Source organism: Mustelus asterias, chromosome 27, assembly GCF_964213995.1.
Source record: "Mustelus asterias chromosome 27, sMusAst1.hap1.1, whole genome shotgun sequence".
Taxonomy (NCBI): Eukaryota; Metazoa; Chordata; class Chondrichthyes; order Carcharhiniformes; family Triakidae; genus Mustelus; species Mustelus asterias.
The window spans coordinates 30,194,957-30,214,979 of record NC_135827.1 but is presented as its reverse complement, the minus strand read 5'-3'; the positions used below and the strand labels follow the sequence as shown (position 1 = coordinate 30,214,979).

Here is a 20,023-nt window from a genome sequence, read left to right as displayed (position 1 = left end):
TGGGGTGGCTCAGTGGTCAGCACTGCTGCCTCACAGTGCCAGGGTCCAGAGTTTGATTCCCAGCCTGGGTCACTGTCTGTGCAGAGTCTGCACGTTCTCCCCGTACCTGCGTGGGTTTCCTCCGGGTGCTCCGGTTTCTTCCATAGTCCGAAAGGCGTGCTGGTTAGGGTGCATTGGCCGTGCTAAATTCTCCCTCAGTGTACCCCGAACAGGCGCCGGAGCGTGGTGACTGGGGGATTTTCACAGAAACTTCATTGCAGTGTTAATGTAAGCCTATTTGTGACACTGATAAGTAGACATTACAACTTTAAGGTATGTGACACAGCGAGGTCACCAAATCCAAAGGAGGAAGCCAAATAAGTGAATCTACGATGTGGATAGTGTGTGTTTTGGAGATGTTGAAATACACAAGGTTCCTGTGTTCAGAAGTACAATTCAATAAGAGAATGGGTAGCTGTGGAATTCACACTAACCAGAAAGCAAAGCAGAAGTCCTCAGCTTTGTTCATGATGACAATGGCATCAATCACAAATGTACCACTCTCTGCATGTACTTTATTGGATGTCATTGCTTCTACTGTACATAGTTGCCACCTGGAAGTAGAATAGCTCAGTTGCTCTGTGAGCTCTGGGCTGGGAGATATTGGTCTTGCAGAGTTCACACGTCCTTTCGTGCTTTGCAGTTTGCTCAAGTTAGCTCCGTGTGGGAAGCAAACAGGATGGCACAGGAAGGATCCGTTGTCACATCAAAATAAAAAGTTGCTCGTAGCATTCAGCAAGTTGGGCAGCATCTCTGGAGAAGATGGAGCAGCTAGCTAGCTCACGGTGGCACAGTGGTTAGCACTGCTGCCTCACAGCACCAGGGACCCGGGTTCAATTCCCGCCTTGGGTGACTGTCTGTGCAGAGTCTGCACGTTCTCCCCGTGTCTGCGTGGGTTTCCACCGGGTGCTCCGGTTTCCTCCCACACTCCAAAGATGTGCTGGTTAGGTTGATTGGCCATGCTAAATTTAGCCCGCAGTGTCAGGGGAATTAGCAGGGTAAATGCGTGGGGTTTTGGGGTAGGGCCTGGGTGGGTTTGTGTTCAGTGCAGACTCGATGGGCCAAATGGCCTCCTTCTGCACTGTAGGGATTCCATGATGCTGACATGTTAACTTTGGCCCTTTTTTCTGAACAGTTAGCCTGTCTTGCAGGTGTTGCTTCATGGATATAGGCTGGGCAAGACAACAAGGGAACTCTCTGTTCTTCTTTGAACAGTGCCGCAGGATTTGTTTACATTCGCCTGTGAGGGAAGGGAAGGGCTTTGGTTGAATGCGTCACATGGTGAGTGGGCCCCCTGTCCATTTAAATCTATCTCCTTCCTTCGCTCAGAACCTGGGCTATTACTGGACATCGTGCCTCAAGTGGGAGTGGGAACACAAGGAAGAACTTCAACTAAAAGGGAAAAGTCAACGTTAATGGAAAATTTAAAGCAGCCTTCAATCTTATCCTGACAGATTACTGAAATAAATCTTGTGAAATGTAACAAACTGCAGACACAACACATTCAAACTTACAGTGCATGCTCCCTTTGCTGTTGTGCGTGTCTTATTTTTTCTAAAGCCTTATTTTAAAATGTCAAAGTCCTTGGTTGAAGGACAATCAAGGCCAACAGATGGGAATAAATTCGCTGTGTTCCACTTTCGAGATATGTAATCACCATGAGTCACATCCATTAGTCAGCAGAGTTAAGTCTCTTATGGATGCTGGAGGGACAGTCTTTCATTTTAAATCGTCTTCACTTCATTTTTGATAAAATGTACAGAGTCATAAAGTAGGACGTGGGGTAACAGGGTTAGGGCCTGGATACGATGTTCTGTCAGAGAGTTGGTGCAGTCTCAATGGGCTGAATGGTCTCATTCTGCACATAGGGATCCGATGATTCTATGAAGTATTAACTTCATACTCTAAATTCTTAGCTTCAAATTGTTGCGTGACCTCACCCCATGTTTAAAGGAGATGTACAAGGCAAGTTTTTTTTCACACAGAAGATGGTGGCTGCCTGGAACTTGTTGCCGGGGGAGGTAGTGGAAGCAGATACGACGGTGACTTTTAAGGGGCATCCGGACAAATACGTGAATAGGATGGGAATAGAGCGATATGGTCCCCGGAAGGATAGGGGGTTTTAGCTCAGATGGGCAGCATGGTCGGTGCAGGCTTGATGGGCCGAAGAGCCTGTTCCTGTGCTAATTTTCTTTGTTCTTTGTCATGTTTGCACCCTCCTCCAGCCTCTCCCATACTTTTCTGTCTTATGCTGTGTGCACATCCCCTTCTCTTCACCCTCCTGTTAATATCGGAGCCTCCAGCTACATCTCTCTAGAGTTCCGTTCATAAGCCTTTGCTCCTCCCTCCTCCTTTTAAAAAATGTATCAAAACACACAAGGGATCCGTGCTGGGCCCCCCTGTTGTTCGTCATTTATATAAATGACATAGATGACTATGTGAGGAGTAGGATCAGTAAGTTTGCCAATGACACAAAGATCGGCTGGGTGGTTAACAGTGAGGTCGAGAGTCTTCCAACACACTCTAATGGCAGGTTTAGTTTAGTTGTTTATTTATTAGTGTCGCAAGTAGGCTTACATTAACACTGTAATGAAGTTACTGTGAAAATCCCCTAGTCGCCACACTCCGGCGCCTGTTCGAGAACACTGAGGGAGAATTTAGCATGGCCAGTGCACCTAACTAGCACGTCTTTCGGACTGTGGGAGAAAACTGGAGGAAACCCATGCAGACACGGGGAGAATGTGCAGACTCCGCACAGACAGTAACCCAAGCTGGGAATCGAACCCGGGTCCTTGGCGCTGTGAGGCAGCAGTGCTAACCACTGTGCCACCACCGTCAGGTGGTGACAGCGGGAGAGATTCCTGGTCAGCCGCGTCAATGTTGGGGCCTCTACCGGCACCAGCCCTAATTCCAGACTGCAACGTGCAGGTTGCCGTAGCAACTCGGAATTCCTGAAGAAACTGCAACACATCACCACTTCTAAAACTGAAGAGGAATTGCACAGGGGAAAACTGAGAGTTACAAAGCAGCGCTGACACAAAACCTGAGCAGCATTCCCCGATTTCAGTTACATCATACAGTCCGCAATCTGCTCAACCCAATGATTTTTAAATTCTTTCTTTGTCGTCAGTGAAGTCGGCATCTATTGTCCACTCCCAATTACTCTTAACAAGGTGGCAGCGAGCTGCATTCTTTAACCACAGCCGTGTCTATGGTGAATGTACTCCCACAGATAGGATGCTGTGAGACCCGAGAGAGGGGATTATAGGAGGTGTGCTCATTCGATGCTGATTCTTCGGCTGGAATATAAACGCAGCAGCTCGAGACAGCCTTCTCTCAGGGACAGAAAATTATAAATAAATTGCTATTAGAGGATATGGCAGAGAGTTGAAATGAGGCATGTGCGCGTGTGTGAGCATGTGTGTGAGAGACAGTAAAAATGTGTGCATACATGCGCAAGCACATGTCTGCATGTGTGCTTGCACATGTCTGTCTGCATGTGTGCGAATGTCTACATTTGAGTGTCTGTGCATCTGCATGCCTCCGCTTCTGTGTGCCTGCATGTGCATGAGTGTCTGTGTATCTACGTGTGAATGCGTCTGTGTGCCTACATGTGTGCGCTTCTGCATGCATGCGAGTGTCTGTGTGCCTACATGTGTGTGTGTGTGTGTGTGTGTGTGCCTACATGTGTGTGAGTGTGCGAGTACCTGCATGCGTGCAAGTGTCTGCATGCGTGCGAGTGCCTGCATGCGTGCGAGTGCCTGCATGCGTGCGAGTGCCTGCATGTGTGCGAGTGTCTGCATGCGTGCGAGTGCCTGCATGCATGCGAGTGCCTGCATGTGTGCGAGTGCCTGCATGTGTGCGAGTGTCTGCATGCGTGCGAGTGCCTGCATGCGTGCGAGTGCCTGCATGCAGCGAGTGCCCGCATGCGTGCGAGTGTCCGCATGCGTGCGAGTGCCTGCATGCGTGCGAGTGTCCGCATGCGTGCGAGTGCCTGCATGCGTGCGAGTGCCTGCATGCGTGCGAGTGTCCGCATGCGTGCGAGTGTCCGCATGCGTGCGAGTGTCCGCATGCGTGCGAGTGCCTGCATGCGTGCGAGTGCCTGCATGCGTGCGAGTGTCCGCATGCGTGCGAGTGCCTGCATGCGTGCGAGTGCCTGCATGCGTGCGAGTATCCGCATGCGTGCGAGTGCCTGCATGCGTGCGAGTGCCTGCATGCGTGCGAGTGCCTACATGCGTGCGAGTGCCTGCATGCGTGCGAGTGTGTGTTGTGGGGAGTGTCAAAAATACAAATATTTTAAAGAATGGACAAACATAGTATTTAGTGCTTTAGCTGAAAATGTTGATAACACGTGATTTCTAAAGAAATATCTCCATCCAGAAGGTGGGAGAATCTGAAACTCACCACATTCCAAAAATACTTGGATTGTTGGTGAAGAGCCTTAAACATGAGCTGGAATTGGGTTGTATCGCTCGATTGCTGATAGCATGTGCACGATGGGCCGAATGGTCTCCTTCCATATCATTTCTATCATTTTGTGTTTCCAGAAAAGAAAAAGATGTATCTATTCCAGTCCCAAATAAACTCATCCCTTCTAATGAAGAACAGCTGATCTGCTCCAACGGTATTTCATTAATAGGACTATAGTAACACATGAAATATTTTTACTATTTAACAGACAAAATTAACTTTTATTTGACGCTTTGGATATAATGATGCTCAGTAAATTTGCATGATCTGATTGAAAAAGGGTTGCATTAGACAGATGCGTTACCCACTGAACACAAACAATAATAAATTAAGGCTAAACTTTAGAACTGGACGCCACATTCTCCGACCTTGCTGGTGTGAACGGCCGGTAAGATCGCTCCCAGTGTCACATATTAGCCACCATTTTAAATGTAACCCTGGTTGGCTAAGTTTTCAGGGCATCAGGGAACCCAGCAGCTAAAGGGAGACAAGGACAGCTGCATCCCAGGAGGGTAAATGCTTTCCCACTGCTAGATTCAGTTCACTCTTCATAAACCCTGCTTGTGATCAGACAACAAAACCTTCCCATCCCCCTCGACAGGGGCACAGCTGCTTCTCCATCCCCCTCGCCCCACAAACCCCACCAACCTTTCCGATCTCACTCGACCCCAATCTCCAATCTTACTCAGGCCTCCGACCTGCCCTCTGGTTCCCCATTCTCCTCGCTTGATCAGAATCCCAATCTTTCCTCCAGGCTCCCTGCCTTCCTTCCGGCCTCCAATTGCTCCCCCTACATCCTTCCAGATTCCAGCCCTTCCCCCCGCCACCTCCCCAACCCCACACCCTCCTCTCTCCAACTGCAGCCCGGTGCTGATTCTCGACCTGCCCAGCAGCCATTCAGCCTCTGGCTGTGGCCATGAAATGGAGATTAGAGATAGACGACCAGGCTCCAGCTGTCAAAGTTAGCTGGGCCTTCGGAAATCTTCCAGCGCCAGGGACCCGGGATCGATTCCCGGCTCGGGTCACTATTTGTGAGGAGATTGCACGTTCTCCCCGTGTCTGCGTGGGTTTTCTCCGGGTGCTCCGGTTTCCTCCCACGCTCCAAAAATGTGCAGGTTAGGTGGATTGGCCGTGCTAAATTACCCCTTAGTGTCCAAAGATGTGTGGGTTCGGTGGACAAAAATAGAAATATTTTAAAGAATGGACAAGCATACTATTTAGTGCTTTAGCTGAAAATGTTGATAACATGTGATCTAAAGATTTCTAAAAATCTAGAAATATCTCCACCCAGAAGGTAGGAAAATCTGACACTCATCACATTCCAAAAATACTTGGCTTGTTGGTGGAATGATGCCTCTGAATCAGGCTCCTTAGCATCTGGAATAGCTGCTAGGGTAAATGCATGGGGATTATGGGGAAAGGACCTGGGTGGGATTGTGGTCGGTGGAGACTCGATGGGCTGAATGGCCTCCTTCAGCGCTGTAGGATTCTTTGATTCTATAATTGCAGATCTCCTGACTCTAAAGCTGCCCTCCCCCTCTCCAGCTTTATCACCGGCCCCCAATGTCTAACCATCACAGAACGGAGGACCAGGAAGTAAAATCACTCACTTGTCAGGCAGGAGGAAGCTACTGGGAAAGCGGTACCATTCTTTCCCAACGCAAACATTGACGGGTCTCCCCTCCGGCACCATGTGAATGCTCGGGTCTGTCGCAATCCTGTGAAATTCTGGATATAGGTCGAGTGGGGCATGGTAACCTGTGAGCCAACAATGAGACAGCGTGATGGACATGCCTGCTGCAACCTCAATCTATCTGGCCTTTTAGGCGAATGTTTCAAAAAAAAAATGTAGACAAGTATCATTTGCAAACTTCTTATTCATAAAACGGGGCAGCATGGTGGCACAGCCTCACGGCGCCAGGGTTCCAGGTTCGATTCCTGGCTTGAACCACTGTCTGTGCAGAGTCGGCACGTTCTCCCCGTGTCTGCGTGGGTTTCCTCCGGGTGCTCCGGTTTCCTCCCACTGTCTGATAGACGTGCTGGTTAGGTGCATTGGCTGTGCTAAATTCTCCCTCGGTGTACCCGAACAGGCACCGGAGCGTGGCAACTGGGGGATTTTCACAGTAACCTCATTGCAGTGTTAATGTAAGCCTACTTGTGACACTAATAAATAAACTTTAAATTTTAAACAAAAGGCAAAATTCCAAATGCACAATCAAATCGGGCGGAGGGGGTGGGGTGGGGGGGTGGGGGGGGGGGGGGGGGCGGTGTTTGGGGGGGGGGGGTGGTGGAGGAGGTGGGGAGGGTTGGGCGACATGCATGGAACAAAACATTACTTCCGCACATAAACTCCACATACACCTCCAGCCTCACTAACCTTTGAACAAAGCCACTGAGCGAGAGAGAGAAAGAAATCCAAACAGGATGACGGTACCCAAAGCGAGCCAATTGGAGGAGATTGTATAGTGCTCTAGACGGTAACGCTGGAATAAGAAATGATAGCACTTCTGTAAAAAGAAGAAAATTACCACCGTTAATAAGTATCATGGGTCAGAAAAGGGAGCATTATAAATCCCTTCAGCAATTTAAATCCACGTCAATATTTGCCTCAACGCCAATAACTAAATATCATACAAAAACAGAAAATGCTGGAAAATCTCAGCAGGTCTGACAGCACCTGTGGAGAGAAAAAAGAGCCAATGTTTCGAATCAGGATGCCCCTTCGTCAGAGCTGGCTCTGTCAGACCTGCTGAAATTTCCCAGCATTTTTCTGTTTTTGTTTCCGATTCCAGCTTCCACAGTATTTTGCATTTACCTAAATATCATAGACAGACTCAGAACTCTCTATTTATCATAGAATCCCTACAGTGCAGAAAGAGGCCATCCAGCCTTTCAAGTCTGCATCGACTCTCCAAAAGAGCGCCAGGGTCCCGGGCGGGTTCAATACTCGGGTCACTGTCAAGAACAAAGAACAAAGAACAATACAGCACAGGAACAGGCCCTTCGGCCCTCCAAGCCCGCGCCGCTCCCCGGTCCAGGATTGAATCCTGAATCCAGGATCCCCGCCCAATTTTCCAGCCTATCTACATACTAATATCCTATCCACCGAGCTGTCCCTCACAGCTACGATGCTTTGTTCATCACAACCTATTAACTCACCCCCACCCCCCCATTCCAGACCATGTGATCTCCAGGGAGAGGCGAAAACCCAGAGTGAAAACCCCAGGGCCAATATGGGGAAAAGAAATCTGGGAAATTCCTCTCCGACCCCCTGAGGCGATCGAAACGAGTCCAGGAGATCACACTGGCCCTGATCGGAAAATGCTTCCCAACCCTATTCATTTCCACTTCCACGAACACCATCTGAATTCCCTGCCCCCGAGACAGGTTCCCAACTATCCGCAGTCTCGCTCTGTACTGGCACCAGCAAGATGATCATAGAATGAAGCCTTGAAACGAGAAACAAAGAACAATTAGCCCGCGCCGCTCCCTGGTCCAAACTAGACCACTCTTTTGTATCCCTCCATTCCCACTCCGTTCATATAGCTGTCTAGATAAGTCTTAAACGTTCCCAGTGTGTCCGCCTCCACCACCTTGCCCGGCAACACATTCCAGGCCCCCACGACCCTCTGTGTAAAATATGTCCTTCTGATATCTGTGTTAAACCTCCCCCCCTTCACCTTGAACCTATGACCCCTCGTGAGCGTCACCACCGACCCGGGGAAAAGCTTCCCACCGTTCACCCTATCTATGCCTTTCATAATTTTATACACCTCTATTAAGTCTCCCCTCATCCTCCGTCTTTCCAAGGAGAACAACCCCAGTTTCCCCAATCTCTCCTCATAACCAAGCCCCTCCATACCAGGCAACATCCTGGTAAACCTCCTCTGTACTCTCTCCAAAGCCTCCATGTCCTTCTGGTAGTGTGACGACCAGAACTGGACGCAGTATTCCAAATGTCTGTGTGGAGTTTGCACGTTCTCCCCATGTCTGCGTGGGTTTCCTCCGGGTGCTCCGGTTTCCTCCCACAGTCCAAAGGTGTGCACGTTAAGTTGATTGGCCATGCCAAATTGACCCTAGTGTCAGGGGATTAGCAGGGTAAATGTGTAGGGTTATGGGAATAGGGCCTGGATGAGATTGTGGTCGGTGCAGACTTGATGCGGCATGGTAGCACTGTGGTTAGCACTGCTGCTTCACAGCTCCAGGGACCTGGGTTCGAATCCCGGCTCTGGTCGCTGTCTATGTGGAGTTTGCACATTCTCCCTGTGTCTGCGTGGGTTTCCTCCGGGTGCTCCGGTTTCCTCCCACAGTCCAAAGATGTGCGGGCTAGGTTGATTGGCCATTCTAAATTGCCCCTTAGTGTCCCGGGATGTATAGGTTAGTGGGTAAATATGTAGGGATATGTGGATAGGGCCTGGGTGGGATTGTGGTTGGTGCAGACTCGATGGGCCGAATGGCCTCTTTCTGCACTGTTGGATTCTATGATTCTATGATGGGCTGAATGGCCTCCTTTTGCATTGTAGAGACTCTATGATTCTATGAGGAGAGAGAAAAAAAGAGGTCGGAATGTCTTAGGGAAGAGCTCTTAGCAAGAGGCTCTCGGTCTGTCAGTCATCTGCTCTCAGCTGCGCTCCCCATTTCCCATCGAAAGATTTGGCTCGTGTCTGAGTCACTGCTTGGGCTGTCATTTGGCTGCCTCTTAAGCTACATGATTGATGCAGCCCCTGAGTAAAGTTCGGGTCCAAAATCGCGAACCTGCACCAGGGTAGGAATTAATACAGAACTTCGGCAATCTCCTAGCGAGCAGGAAATATTGTAATCTTGTGTAAATAAAGAGAGAGATGAAGGGGCACTTTGTACAGTCTTATCTTTCCCATTCCTTCAAGGGCACTTGATCAAAACCAGTCCATCAGTACCTTTAGTCAACCAGTATAACGTACACTTCACTGTGTTTTCAACATCACTGAAGCACATCAAATAGGCAAATAAGCTTTAAGAGGACGGGATTATGTTTATGGGCTTACTCAGGGAGATGGCTGAGTTCAGTTGTGTTGTACTCAATGTTTAAAAAGAATGAGGCAAAGGTTGTTGAGTTTTGGGGCGCACCACTGACTTGTTTGTGTCCCTTTCTCACACGAGCCAGTGTCCCAGCACATTGCGGAGAGATTGGAAAATGGAAGTCAAAAAAGGTGGATTGGAACAGATGTAAAATTTTAGAACAAAAAAATGACCACCCAAAAAAGGAGGAATATCCGGGTAAATGGGGGCATGTGTGGATGAGGGAACAGGCTTCCTCCTTCAGGATGTGGAGATGCCAGCGTTGGGCTGGGGTGGACACAGTAAGTGTCCGAACTTTACTCAGGGGCTGCATCAGTCATGTAGCTTAAGAGGCAGCCAAATGACAGCCCAAGCAGTGACTCAGACACGAGCCAAATCTTGCGATGGGAGATGGGGAGCGTGGTTGTGAGCAGCTGACTGACAGATCGAGAGCCTCTTGCTAAGAGCTCTTCCCTAAGACATTCCGACCTCTTTTTTTTCCTCTCTTCTCATAGAATCATAGAGTCTCTACAGTGCAGGAGGTGGCCATTCGGCCCATCGAGTCTGCACCGACCACAATTCCACCCAGGCCCAATTCCCGTAACCCCACACATTTACCCTGCTAGTCCCCTGACACTAGGGTCAGGCTGAAGGAGCCTGATGAAGGAGCAGCGCTCCGAAAACTCATGATCCCAAATAAACCTGTTGGGCTTTAACCTGGTGCTGTGAGACTGCTTACTGTTCTTCCTTCAAATACTCAATGAATTGCTGCGTATTTCCTGCTTTTTCTGCTTGTATTGCCTCCTTATTAACCTTGCCTCCACATCTTTAATAGGTCCTTCCCTATCTGCTCACATGTATCCATGGCGACAAATTTATAATCGCCGCAATCTTGCTGCCCCACCGACAGTGCGCCCCTCCGCCCCCCACCGCGAGTTTCCCAACATCGAGGGGTGCATGCAATGGGAAACCCAATTGACAATGGTGGGACCATAAGATCCCACTGACACCAAGCGGCGCACTGTCTCACACCACCGCGAAACACACTGCGGAGAGGGGAGGAAAGCCCCCCCCGCCCCCCCCCAACCCCCCAATTGCTTTCAAACGCATTATAAATGCTTACACCTCCATTGAAAAAATATCCACATATCCCACAGCTGCAATGTATTCTAATGCTACAAGCTATAGGATCTCCACTCTGTTTAACAAGTACTACATTGGACGCTTTGACACCTGTTTCCAATCCATCTGCCCCGCAGAAGCACCTCACTATTCATCATTATAGACTGTCAAGAATACTCTGCATCATTTTCCGTTACACCAACGGAACTCGGAGGAGACATCTGATGAAATTGCATCTGCAGATGGCCAACGGTTGACAGTAGGATTGGAGAGAAGTTTTTTTTTATTCCCCCCACAGCTGAATAAATGTTGTTAAATAGAACTCCATCTGCCCAGTTCACTGAGCTGACCTTTCGTTTCCATCTTATGCCAATTCTAACTGAAGGAACAAACTTAACATGCTGCCCGATAGATAAAAAACAGACTGCTGGAATATTCAAATCCACCTTCTCAAACAGACATCTCTGTAATTTTTATCCTCTGGTTTTGATTGGATAACCCACGGGTCAAGCAATTGACAATTTAAAAGCTGTCTCAAGTGGGGCGGCACAGTAGCACAGTGGTTAGCACTGCTGCTTCACAGCTCCAGGGACCTGGGTTCGATTCCCGGCTTGGGTCACTGTGTGTGTGGAGTTTGCACATTCTCCTCGTGTCTGCGTGGGTTTCCTACGGGTGCTCCGGTTTCCTCCCACAGTCCAAAGATGTGCGGGTTAGGTTGATTGGCCATGCTAAAATTGCCCCTCAGTGTCCTGAGATGTGTAGATTAGAGGGATTAGCGGGTAAAATATGTAGGGATATGGGGGTAGGGCCTGGGTGGGATTGTGGTCGGTGCAGACTCGATGGGCCGAATAGCCTCTTTCTGTACTGTAGGGTTTCTATGATTTCTAAAAAATATTTTAATGGTTTTCATTGCGCCCAAGACAGCAAGAAACTACAAAAAGGCATTACTCAAGCACTATTGTCCAGAAAACAAAATAAACTGGCTAAAAAGAATGGATGTATGCAGAAGGTCTGGCAGCATCCGTAGCGAGCAAAACAGAGTTATTGGCTGGACATTTCTAGCCATTCACACCCTGCCCGCTGAATCACAGAAATCATAGAAACCCTACAGTGCAGAAAGAGGCCATCTGGCCCATCGAGTCTGTACCGACCACAATCCCACCCAGGCCCTACCCCCATATCCCCACACATTTTCCCGCTAATCCCTCTAACCTACGCATCTCAGGACCCTAAGGGGCAATTTTAGCATGGCCAATCAACCTAACCCGCACATCTTTGGACTGTGGGAGGAAACCGGAGCACCCGGAGGAAACCCACGCAGACACGAGGAGAATGTGCAAACTCCACGCAGACAGTGATCCAAGCAGGGAATCGAACCCGAGGTCCCTGGAGCTGTGAAGCAGCAGTGCTAACCACTGTGCAACCGTGCCACCCAATGGAATGTAGCCCAATCCATCACGCAAACCAGCCTCCCATTCATTGACTCTGTCTACACTTCCCGTTGCCTCGGCAAAGCAGCCAGCATAATCAAGGACCCCACGCACCCCGGACATTCTCTCTTCCACCTCTTCCGTCAGGAAAAAGGTACAAAAGTCTGAGGTCACGTACCAACCGACTCAAGAACAGCTTCTTCCCTGCTGCCGTCAGATTTTGAATGGACCACCTTGCATAAAGTTGATCTTTCTCTACACCCTAGCTATGATTGTAAGACTACATTCTGCACTCTCTTGTTTCCTTCTCTATGAACGGTATGCTTTGTCTGTATGGGACGCAAGAATCAATTCTTTTCACTGTATCATATATGTCACAATAATAAATCACATCAAATTGTGCGTTCGGTATTCCCTTTAGCCAAAAGCCAAATACTGTGGACGCCGAAAATCAAACATATAAATAATAAAAACAACAGAAAATTCTGGAAATATTCAAATACGGAGGGAGAAACAAGTTAACAAATCACATGAATGGTCGTCAGCCTCAAACAATGGCCAGAAGCTTCCGGCTGTTCACACTGGTGGGATTCTCCAGTCCCGCTGCAGTGAATGGAGATTTGGCTGAGCGCCACATTCTCCATCCTCGGTGGCAGTGACAGCAGGACGTGAATGGCTGGAAAAATCCGGCCAATAACTCTGTTTCGCCCGCTGCGGATGCTGTCGTTCTTTTTCGCCAGTTTATTTTGTTTTCTGGACAGTAGTGCTTGAGTAACAATCTTCTCCTTCTTAGGCAGTCCTTTCAGGAATTGAGGATGACTTGCATCGACTCTGGTTCGAAGATGACCTGCATCAACTCCAGATGAAGGATGACCTACAGTTCCCTGGGTCTGAGATGGCTGATAGGTCCAATGCATGACTTGCAGACTCTATCACCTGTGGAACTTGGGAGGGTCAGGTATCTCTCTCTCTCGCTCTAATAATATTGTATTGGTGGGAATATAGGTCACCGTTGAACTAGAAGCCCCCCCGCCAAAGGGAAATGATTACTTGCCTGCCTTCCTGCTGTCCATCCCAACCAATACTATATTAATGGGTCCTTATGCAAATTAAAATGGCACTCTGAAGACCAGCATTAGATTTTGAAACATTAACATGCAAGAAGGCCACAGCAAGAAATGATCCAACAAGGCTGGTTGGCTGAGTTGTTTGGATGGTCAGTGTGGATTAGGTTGATACCAACAGCACTGGGTTCAATTTTCATTCCAGCTGGGGTAGATCTGGGACTTGCTTCCTTGTCCTACCCATGGAGGAGATCGTGGCACTTTAGGTCAGACCTGCCTTTGGGCATAGAACTCAACAATAGGAATTATTTCTCCGGGGGGGTTTTGGGACGGCACAGTGGTTAGCGCTGCTGCCTCACAGCCAGGGACCCGGGTTTAATTCTGGCCTCGGGTCACCGTCTGTGCAGAGATTGCACATTCTCCCCATGTCTGTGTGGGTTTCCTCCGGGTGCTCCGGTTTCCTCCCACAGTCCAAAGATGTGTGGGTTAGGTTGATTGGGCATGCCCCTTAGTGTCTGAGGAACTAGCAGGGTAAATACATGGGGTTACGGGGATAGGGTGGGATTGTTGTTGGTGCAGGCTGAATGGGCCGAATGGCCTCCTTCTGCACTGTAGGTATTCTATGATGTGGAGATGCCGGCGTTGGACTGGGGTAAACACAGTAAGAAGTTTAACAACACCAGGTTAAAGTCCAACAGGTTTATTTGGGAGCAAAAGCCACACAAGCCGAAAGCTTGTGTGGCTTTTGCTACCAAATAAACCTGTTGGACTTTAACCTGGTGTTGTTAAACTTCTTATGGGATTCTATGATTCAAGGCTGCTCTATCCACAAGTCATACCCAGTCTTTCCCATCACTGGCTCAGATCCCATTGATTCTGCTGTTGGAAATAGGAGCAAAGAGAATGTAGCTGCTACTGAGACTTTGCTCATTCTACTTTCCAGGCATTTCCTGCATGTTGGAGTCTGGATTCCTTTTTAAGACGGCTAAAATTTATTTTCACCGTTAATCATTTGCCCTTCTCTGGAGATGCAGTTAAAAGTGTCATATTTGTGTAAAAATGACAAATAACTCAGGATTGATGGATTTATATTGCACAGTGAATTTTACTGGTGTGTTCTGAACAGCACGCATTAATCCTCTGCATCATTTATCAATATGATCTTGATGTTGTTAGCCCCTTGGGGAGTCCACCTTACAGCACATGCACACAACTAGACCATAATTCCCGCGTAGTGTCAAGTCAGCTTTGAAAATTCTAGCAGATTCTCTATGAAACTTCATGCTGTTAGCAATCTGAAGCTGGTGTTTCCCCCAATCTTGTTCTCTCCCCCCCCCCCCCTCCACCCCCCCCACCCCCCACCACCCCCCCCCCCCCCCCCCCCTCCACCCCCCCCCCCCCCCCCCCCCCCCCACACTCCTGGTCAGCCCTGTTTGCGTTCACCAATCAAAATCTTGAGGGGCAAACTCTGAATTTACCAGAGGAATTTTCTCCTGGCTGCACATTCGCAGTCCAACGTAAAAATGTGTGGGTTGCTGCCAGGGGACACTCATGACTGTCACCATCCTCGGATTGTTTCAAAGTATAAAAACAGCCCCCAAGAGAGGCAGGAAGCATTTAGATTTGTACAGCACCTATTGTGGCCCCAGGACATTCCCAAAGTGCTTCACAGCCAAAACCTTTACAGAAGTACTTTTGAAGTGTAGTCACTGTTGTGATGTAAGAAATACAGCAGCAAGGTCTGACAGTAACTGCAAGGTGACAAGTTGCTGATCTATTTCAGTGCTGTTGGGTTGTTTATATTATCCGTGCCGTGGGGGAGAAGGTCGCTGCTCTTCTCCACAGTGGCCACAGGATCCACCTGGGAGGAAGTACAGGGCTGAGATTTATTGTCTTTAAGGACGGGGCCTCCAACAGTTCCGCACACCCCTTCAGTACTATACTAGTCTCTGGAGTGGGAATTGAACATGCAGCCTTCTGACTCGGGAAGTATGCCACCCACTGAGCCACTGACTACATTCTCCAACTTTGCATGTAGTGTGGCAGCAACCACTTACTGTTGTTGACAAAACTACTTCACCGTAGCGCATTTTGTGTGTGTGCGTGTGTGTGCCAATGTGTGTATGAGTTTGGGAGAGTGTGTCCGTGTGCTTGTGCGTGTGTGTGCGTGTCTCTGTGTGTGTATGAGTTTGGGAGTGTGTGTGCGTGTGTATGAGTTTGGGATTGTGCGCGCGCATGTGTGTGCACGTGTGTGCAGGAGTTTGGGAGTGTTTTGTGTGCATGCGTGTACATGCATGTGTGTGTGTGCGTGTGTATGAGTTTGGGATTGTGCGCGCGCATGTGTGTGCACGTGTGTGCAGGAGTTTGGGAGTGTTTTGTGTGCATGCGTGTACATGCATGTGTGTGTGTGCGTGTGTATGAGTTTGGGATTGTGCGCGCTCATGTGTGTGCACGTGTGTGCAGGAGTTTGGGAGTGTTTTGCGCGCATGCGTGTACATGCATGTGTGTGTGTGTGGGCGTGAGAGACTTTACACTAACGCAGATTGGAAAATAAAAGGTAATCCCATATTGCAAAGTGTTGCCCAAAGATTTAGTCTTAAACGAGTTACCTTCCAAACAGCTGCCTAAGATCATTTCTTTCCCGAAACTTTATTAATTCCCAAGTTGAGACTGACTGAAGGTATTCAGAAATTCAGAAAGAGCAACATCAAACATTCACCCCTGTCATTTTTAATGCAGTTTAGCTGGAAAGGTGGAGAGTCCAATTCAATAATTAAACTCTGTCATATTTTGGGTTGTGTGACATTGCATCACATTTCATTCTGCCTGTCCTTTAATTTGAATGTATTTATTTGGGGAGTTTTCTCTTTCAACACAAAGAATCCTTGAATGGATTTCGGCACTGCCCTGATTCAGTGTCTCAGTGACAGGCCACATGGAAGTGCTCGAAGCCACAGCAAAGTCAGTCCTCACTGGGAGCTTGGGAGTCAACGAGTTTCAAATAATTATACAGGCAGAGATGATGGGCGTGTCTGGAAAATCCTGGTGCGCCACACATTTTGGCATCTCCTATGAATGTGCTGACACAACTTGCACTGGACGGCAGACAGCATATGCCATGAGCTCAGCCTTGTAGGGTAGGGGACATTTTCAAGCTCAAACACATCATAAACAATCCAGGCGGTGTGGCAAAAACTCAACCCAGGATTTAAAGATTAGCAGACGCCCGGTATACTGAACAGTGGGATTATGTGGTACTTGATCTCCCACTGTCTGCTGGAATGGTGCAATGGTGCGGCAGTGTAGCCATTACTGAACGCTGAAGTCAGGAGTTCAGACCTCACCATGGAAAATTTAACTCCACAAATCTGGTCGCTTATGGGAAGGCACAGTGGTTAACACTGCTGCCTCACAGTACCAGGAACCCAGGTTCGATTCCCGGCTTGGATCAGCAACTGTGTGGAGTCTGCACATTCTCCCCGTGTCTGCGTGGGTTTCCTCCAGGTGCTCCGGTTTCCTCCCACAGTCTGAAAGACGTGCTGGTTGGGTGCATTGGCCACGCTAAATTCTCCCTCAGTGTACCCAAACAGGCATCCGAGTGTGGCGACTAGGTGATTTTCATTGCGGTGTTAATGTAAGCCTACTTGTGACACTAATAAATAAACTTTAAAACTTTAAGATCTTTAAAACTAGGGAATTGACCAACTAAAGCTGGATTGTTGTAAAACCCAACTGGTTTGGTAATCAGCTTCGAGGGAATCTGTGCTGTGTCCTAAACATAGAAACTAGAAGCAGGAGGAGGCCATTCAGCCCTTCCACCCTGCTCCACCATTCATTTTGATCATGGCTGATCATCAAATTTAATATCCTGATTCCCCACTTCTCCCCATATCCCTTGATCCCTTTAGTCTCTAGAGCTATATCTAATTTCTTCTTGAAATCACACGTTTTGGCCTCAACTACTTTCTGTGGTAGTGAATTCCACACATTCACTACTCTCTGGGTGAAGAAATCTCTCCTCACCTCAGTCCTAAAAGGTTTACCCCCTTATCCTCAAACTATGACCCCTGGTTCTGGACTCCCCCCACCATCGCAAACATTCTTTCTGAATCTACCCTGTCTAACCCTGTTAGAATTTTATAAGTTTCTCTGAGATCCCCTCTCACTCTTCTAAACTCCAGTGAATATAATCCAAACCGACTTAGTCTTTCCTCATATGACAGACCTGCCATCCCAGGAATCAACCTGGTAAACCTTCGCTGCATTCCTTCTATAGCAAGGACATCTTTCCTCAGATAAGGTCACCAAAACTGTGGTCTTAACTCTGATGTGGAGATGCCGGCGTTGGACTGGGGTAAACACAGTAAGAAGTTTAACAACACCAGGTTAAAGTCCAACAGGTTTATTTGGTAGCAAAAGCCACACAAGCTTTCGAGGCTCTAAGCCCCTTCTTCAGGTGAGTGGGAATTCTGTTCACAGCTAACAGAATTGTGGTCACTATTTGCCACATGTTCCCCAACCAAAACTTTGAAGACCTGACCGGGCTCATTCCCCAGTACCAGGTCCAGTATAGCCCCCTCTCTAGTTGGGCTGTCCACATATTGTTCCAACGAACCCTCCTGTACACACTTTACAAATTCCTCCCCATCCAGAGTCCCTGCCCTCAGCGATTTCCAGTCTATACCAGGGAAATTGAAGTCTCCCACTACAACAACCCTATATTTCCTGCACCTATCCAGTATCTCCTGACATATCCATTCTTCCACTTCCCTTGGGCTGTTGGGGGGCCTGTAGTACACCCCCAACATAGTGACTGCGCCTTTCCTGTTTCTAAGCTCCACCCAGAGTGACTCGCTACACGACTCCTCCGAATTGTCCTCCCTCTGCACCGCTGTAATATGCTCTCCAACCAATACCGCTACTCCCCCACCTCTTTTGGCCCCTCCTCTATCTCGCCTAAAACACTTGTACCCTGGAATATTCAGCTGCCAGTCCTGTCCCTCTTTCAACCAAGTCTCTGTCACCGCAACCACATCCAAATTCCTCGTGCGCATTAAGGCCCCAAGTTCGTCTGTTTTACCTGCTACGCTCCTTGCATTGAAGTATAAGCACTCCAGACCCCCAGGCTCGGTGAGGTCGTCCTCCCCCAGAGTGCTCCTCTTCTTTGCCAGCCTTGTCCCAGCCCCAAGCTCGTCCCCAGCCACCACACTTATAGACCTAATAGTTTGATCCCCACCCCCCTGCCACACTAGTTTAAACCCCCCCGAACTGCATTAGCAAAGCTCCCAGCCAGGATATTTGTGCCCTTCCAACTTAGTTGTGACCCCTCCCTCTTGTACAGGTGCCATCCTCTCCTGAAAACCTCCCATGTCTGGAGACAATACACATCTTTTTAGCCTGTCTTGATGCTCTCTCCACTCCCATTGTTTTGTTTCTTAAAGACTGGATTAGTTGTAAGTATTCGCATTCCAACCATTATTCATGTAAATTGAGTCTGTGTCTTTATAAGTTCTGTTTGTGAACAGAATTCCCACTCACCTGAAGAAGGGGCTTAGAGCCTCGAAAGCTTGTGTGGCTTTTGCTACCAAATAAACCTGTTGGACTTTAACCTGGTGTTGTTAAACTTCTTACTGTCTTAACTCTCACCATGTGGTGAACCATCGTTGGTTCACCACTGGGGGTTGTTATTATATTACTGTTGGGCTAGGGTGTTGTTACTGTGGGGGTTGTACAATGTTGTTGGGTTAGGGTGTTTACCTGTTATAAGAGTTATCATGGCACATTCCAGTGGGGTCCCGCCTCCGGTGGCGAGGTATAAGACCCCCTGCTCCGGCAGGACCCCTTCAGTCTGAACTGGTGTATTCGTGTTAGTAGTTCCATTGTTACACAATAAAAGCCTTCAATATCGAAGCCTTGGTTCCACGTGCTTAATTGGCGCGCATCAATTTTATTGTGTAACAGAAAACTCACAGCTGTACAAAAAAAAAACAGACAGTATGGAACAGATCCTAAAACCGGATCGTCTGACACTGGACCCACGTGCGGTCGGTGCCGCTAACACATTCGACCATTGGTGGAAGTGTTTCGAGGACTACCTGGCAGCCTCGGTAGCTATCACTACAGACAGTGATAAACTCCAGGTCCTCCACGCAAGGGTAAGCGACACGATTTATCTCGCCATTCGTGCAGCTCCCACTTACCCGGGTGCCGTCGAGCTCCTAAAAAAAAGATACACGAAGCCACCCAACGAGATACATGCTCGTTACCTCCTCGCTACACGACGTCGGCAGTCGGGCGAAACCATGGAGGACTATGCCAATGAGCTCCTGCAGCTTGCCAGGGGTTGCGATTGTAAAGACGTATCAGCCGAACAATATATGTACGACCTCGCCCGAGACGCGTTCGTAGCAGGGGTAGGGTCCTCGTACATCAGGCTTAAATTGCTGGAAAAGGGGAAACTCGACTTGACCCAAGCAATGGAGATGGCCGTGATGCTGGAAGCGGCGTCGAAGAGCTTGGCGCTGTACCCCGAGGACCACGTGCAGTCAACGTGGCTGGAGCAAGCTCAGCTCCCTCCTCGCCCCGCTAACCCGCGCTCCCAGATCGATCCGACGACGGCGGCAGCTCCAGGTGGCCAGCGATGCTATTTTTGTGGTGGGGCCAAGCATCCACGGCAACAGTGTCCGGCAAGAACGGCAATCTGCAGCCAGTGCGGTAAAAAAGGCCACTACGGCAAAGTCTGCAGGTCCAAGCCTAAAAACGGCAGTGCAGCTTGTAACCCTCCAGAACGGAGACAATCTCCTTCGGCGTCGCAGTACCCACGAGGTCTGACCACGTGCGATCCCAGGACGGCGCCATCGT

The 20,023-nt window shown here is 48.7% G+C and overlaps 1 protein-coding gene across 3 annotated transcripts in view; it reads right to left on the bottom strand.

Moving 5' to 3' along the window:
- alg9 (ALG9 alpha-1,2-mannosyltransferase) overlaps positions 1-20,023 on the bottom strand; it is a 292,047-nt gene that overhangs the window by 186,518 nt on the left and 85,506 nt on the right. For all 3 annotated transcript variants that reach the window (XM_078198978.1, XM_078198979.1, XM_078198981.1), the window contains exons 11-12: positions 6,887-7,016; positions 6,120-6,267 (exon numbers count right to left, since the gene is read on the bottom strand). In XM_078198978.1, the coding sequence (XP_078055104.1) occupies positions 6,120-6,267; positions 6,887-7,016 (278 nt within the window). The remainder of the gene's footprint in view (positions 1-6,119; positions 6,268-6,886; positions 7,017-20,023) is intronic.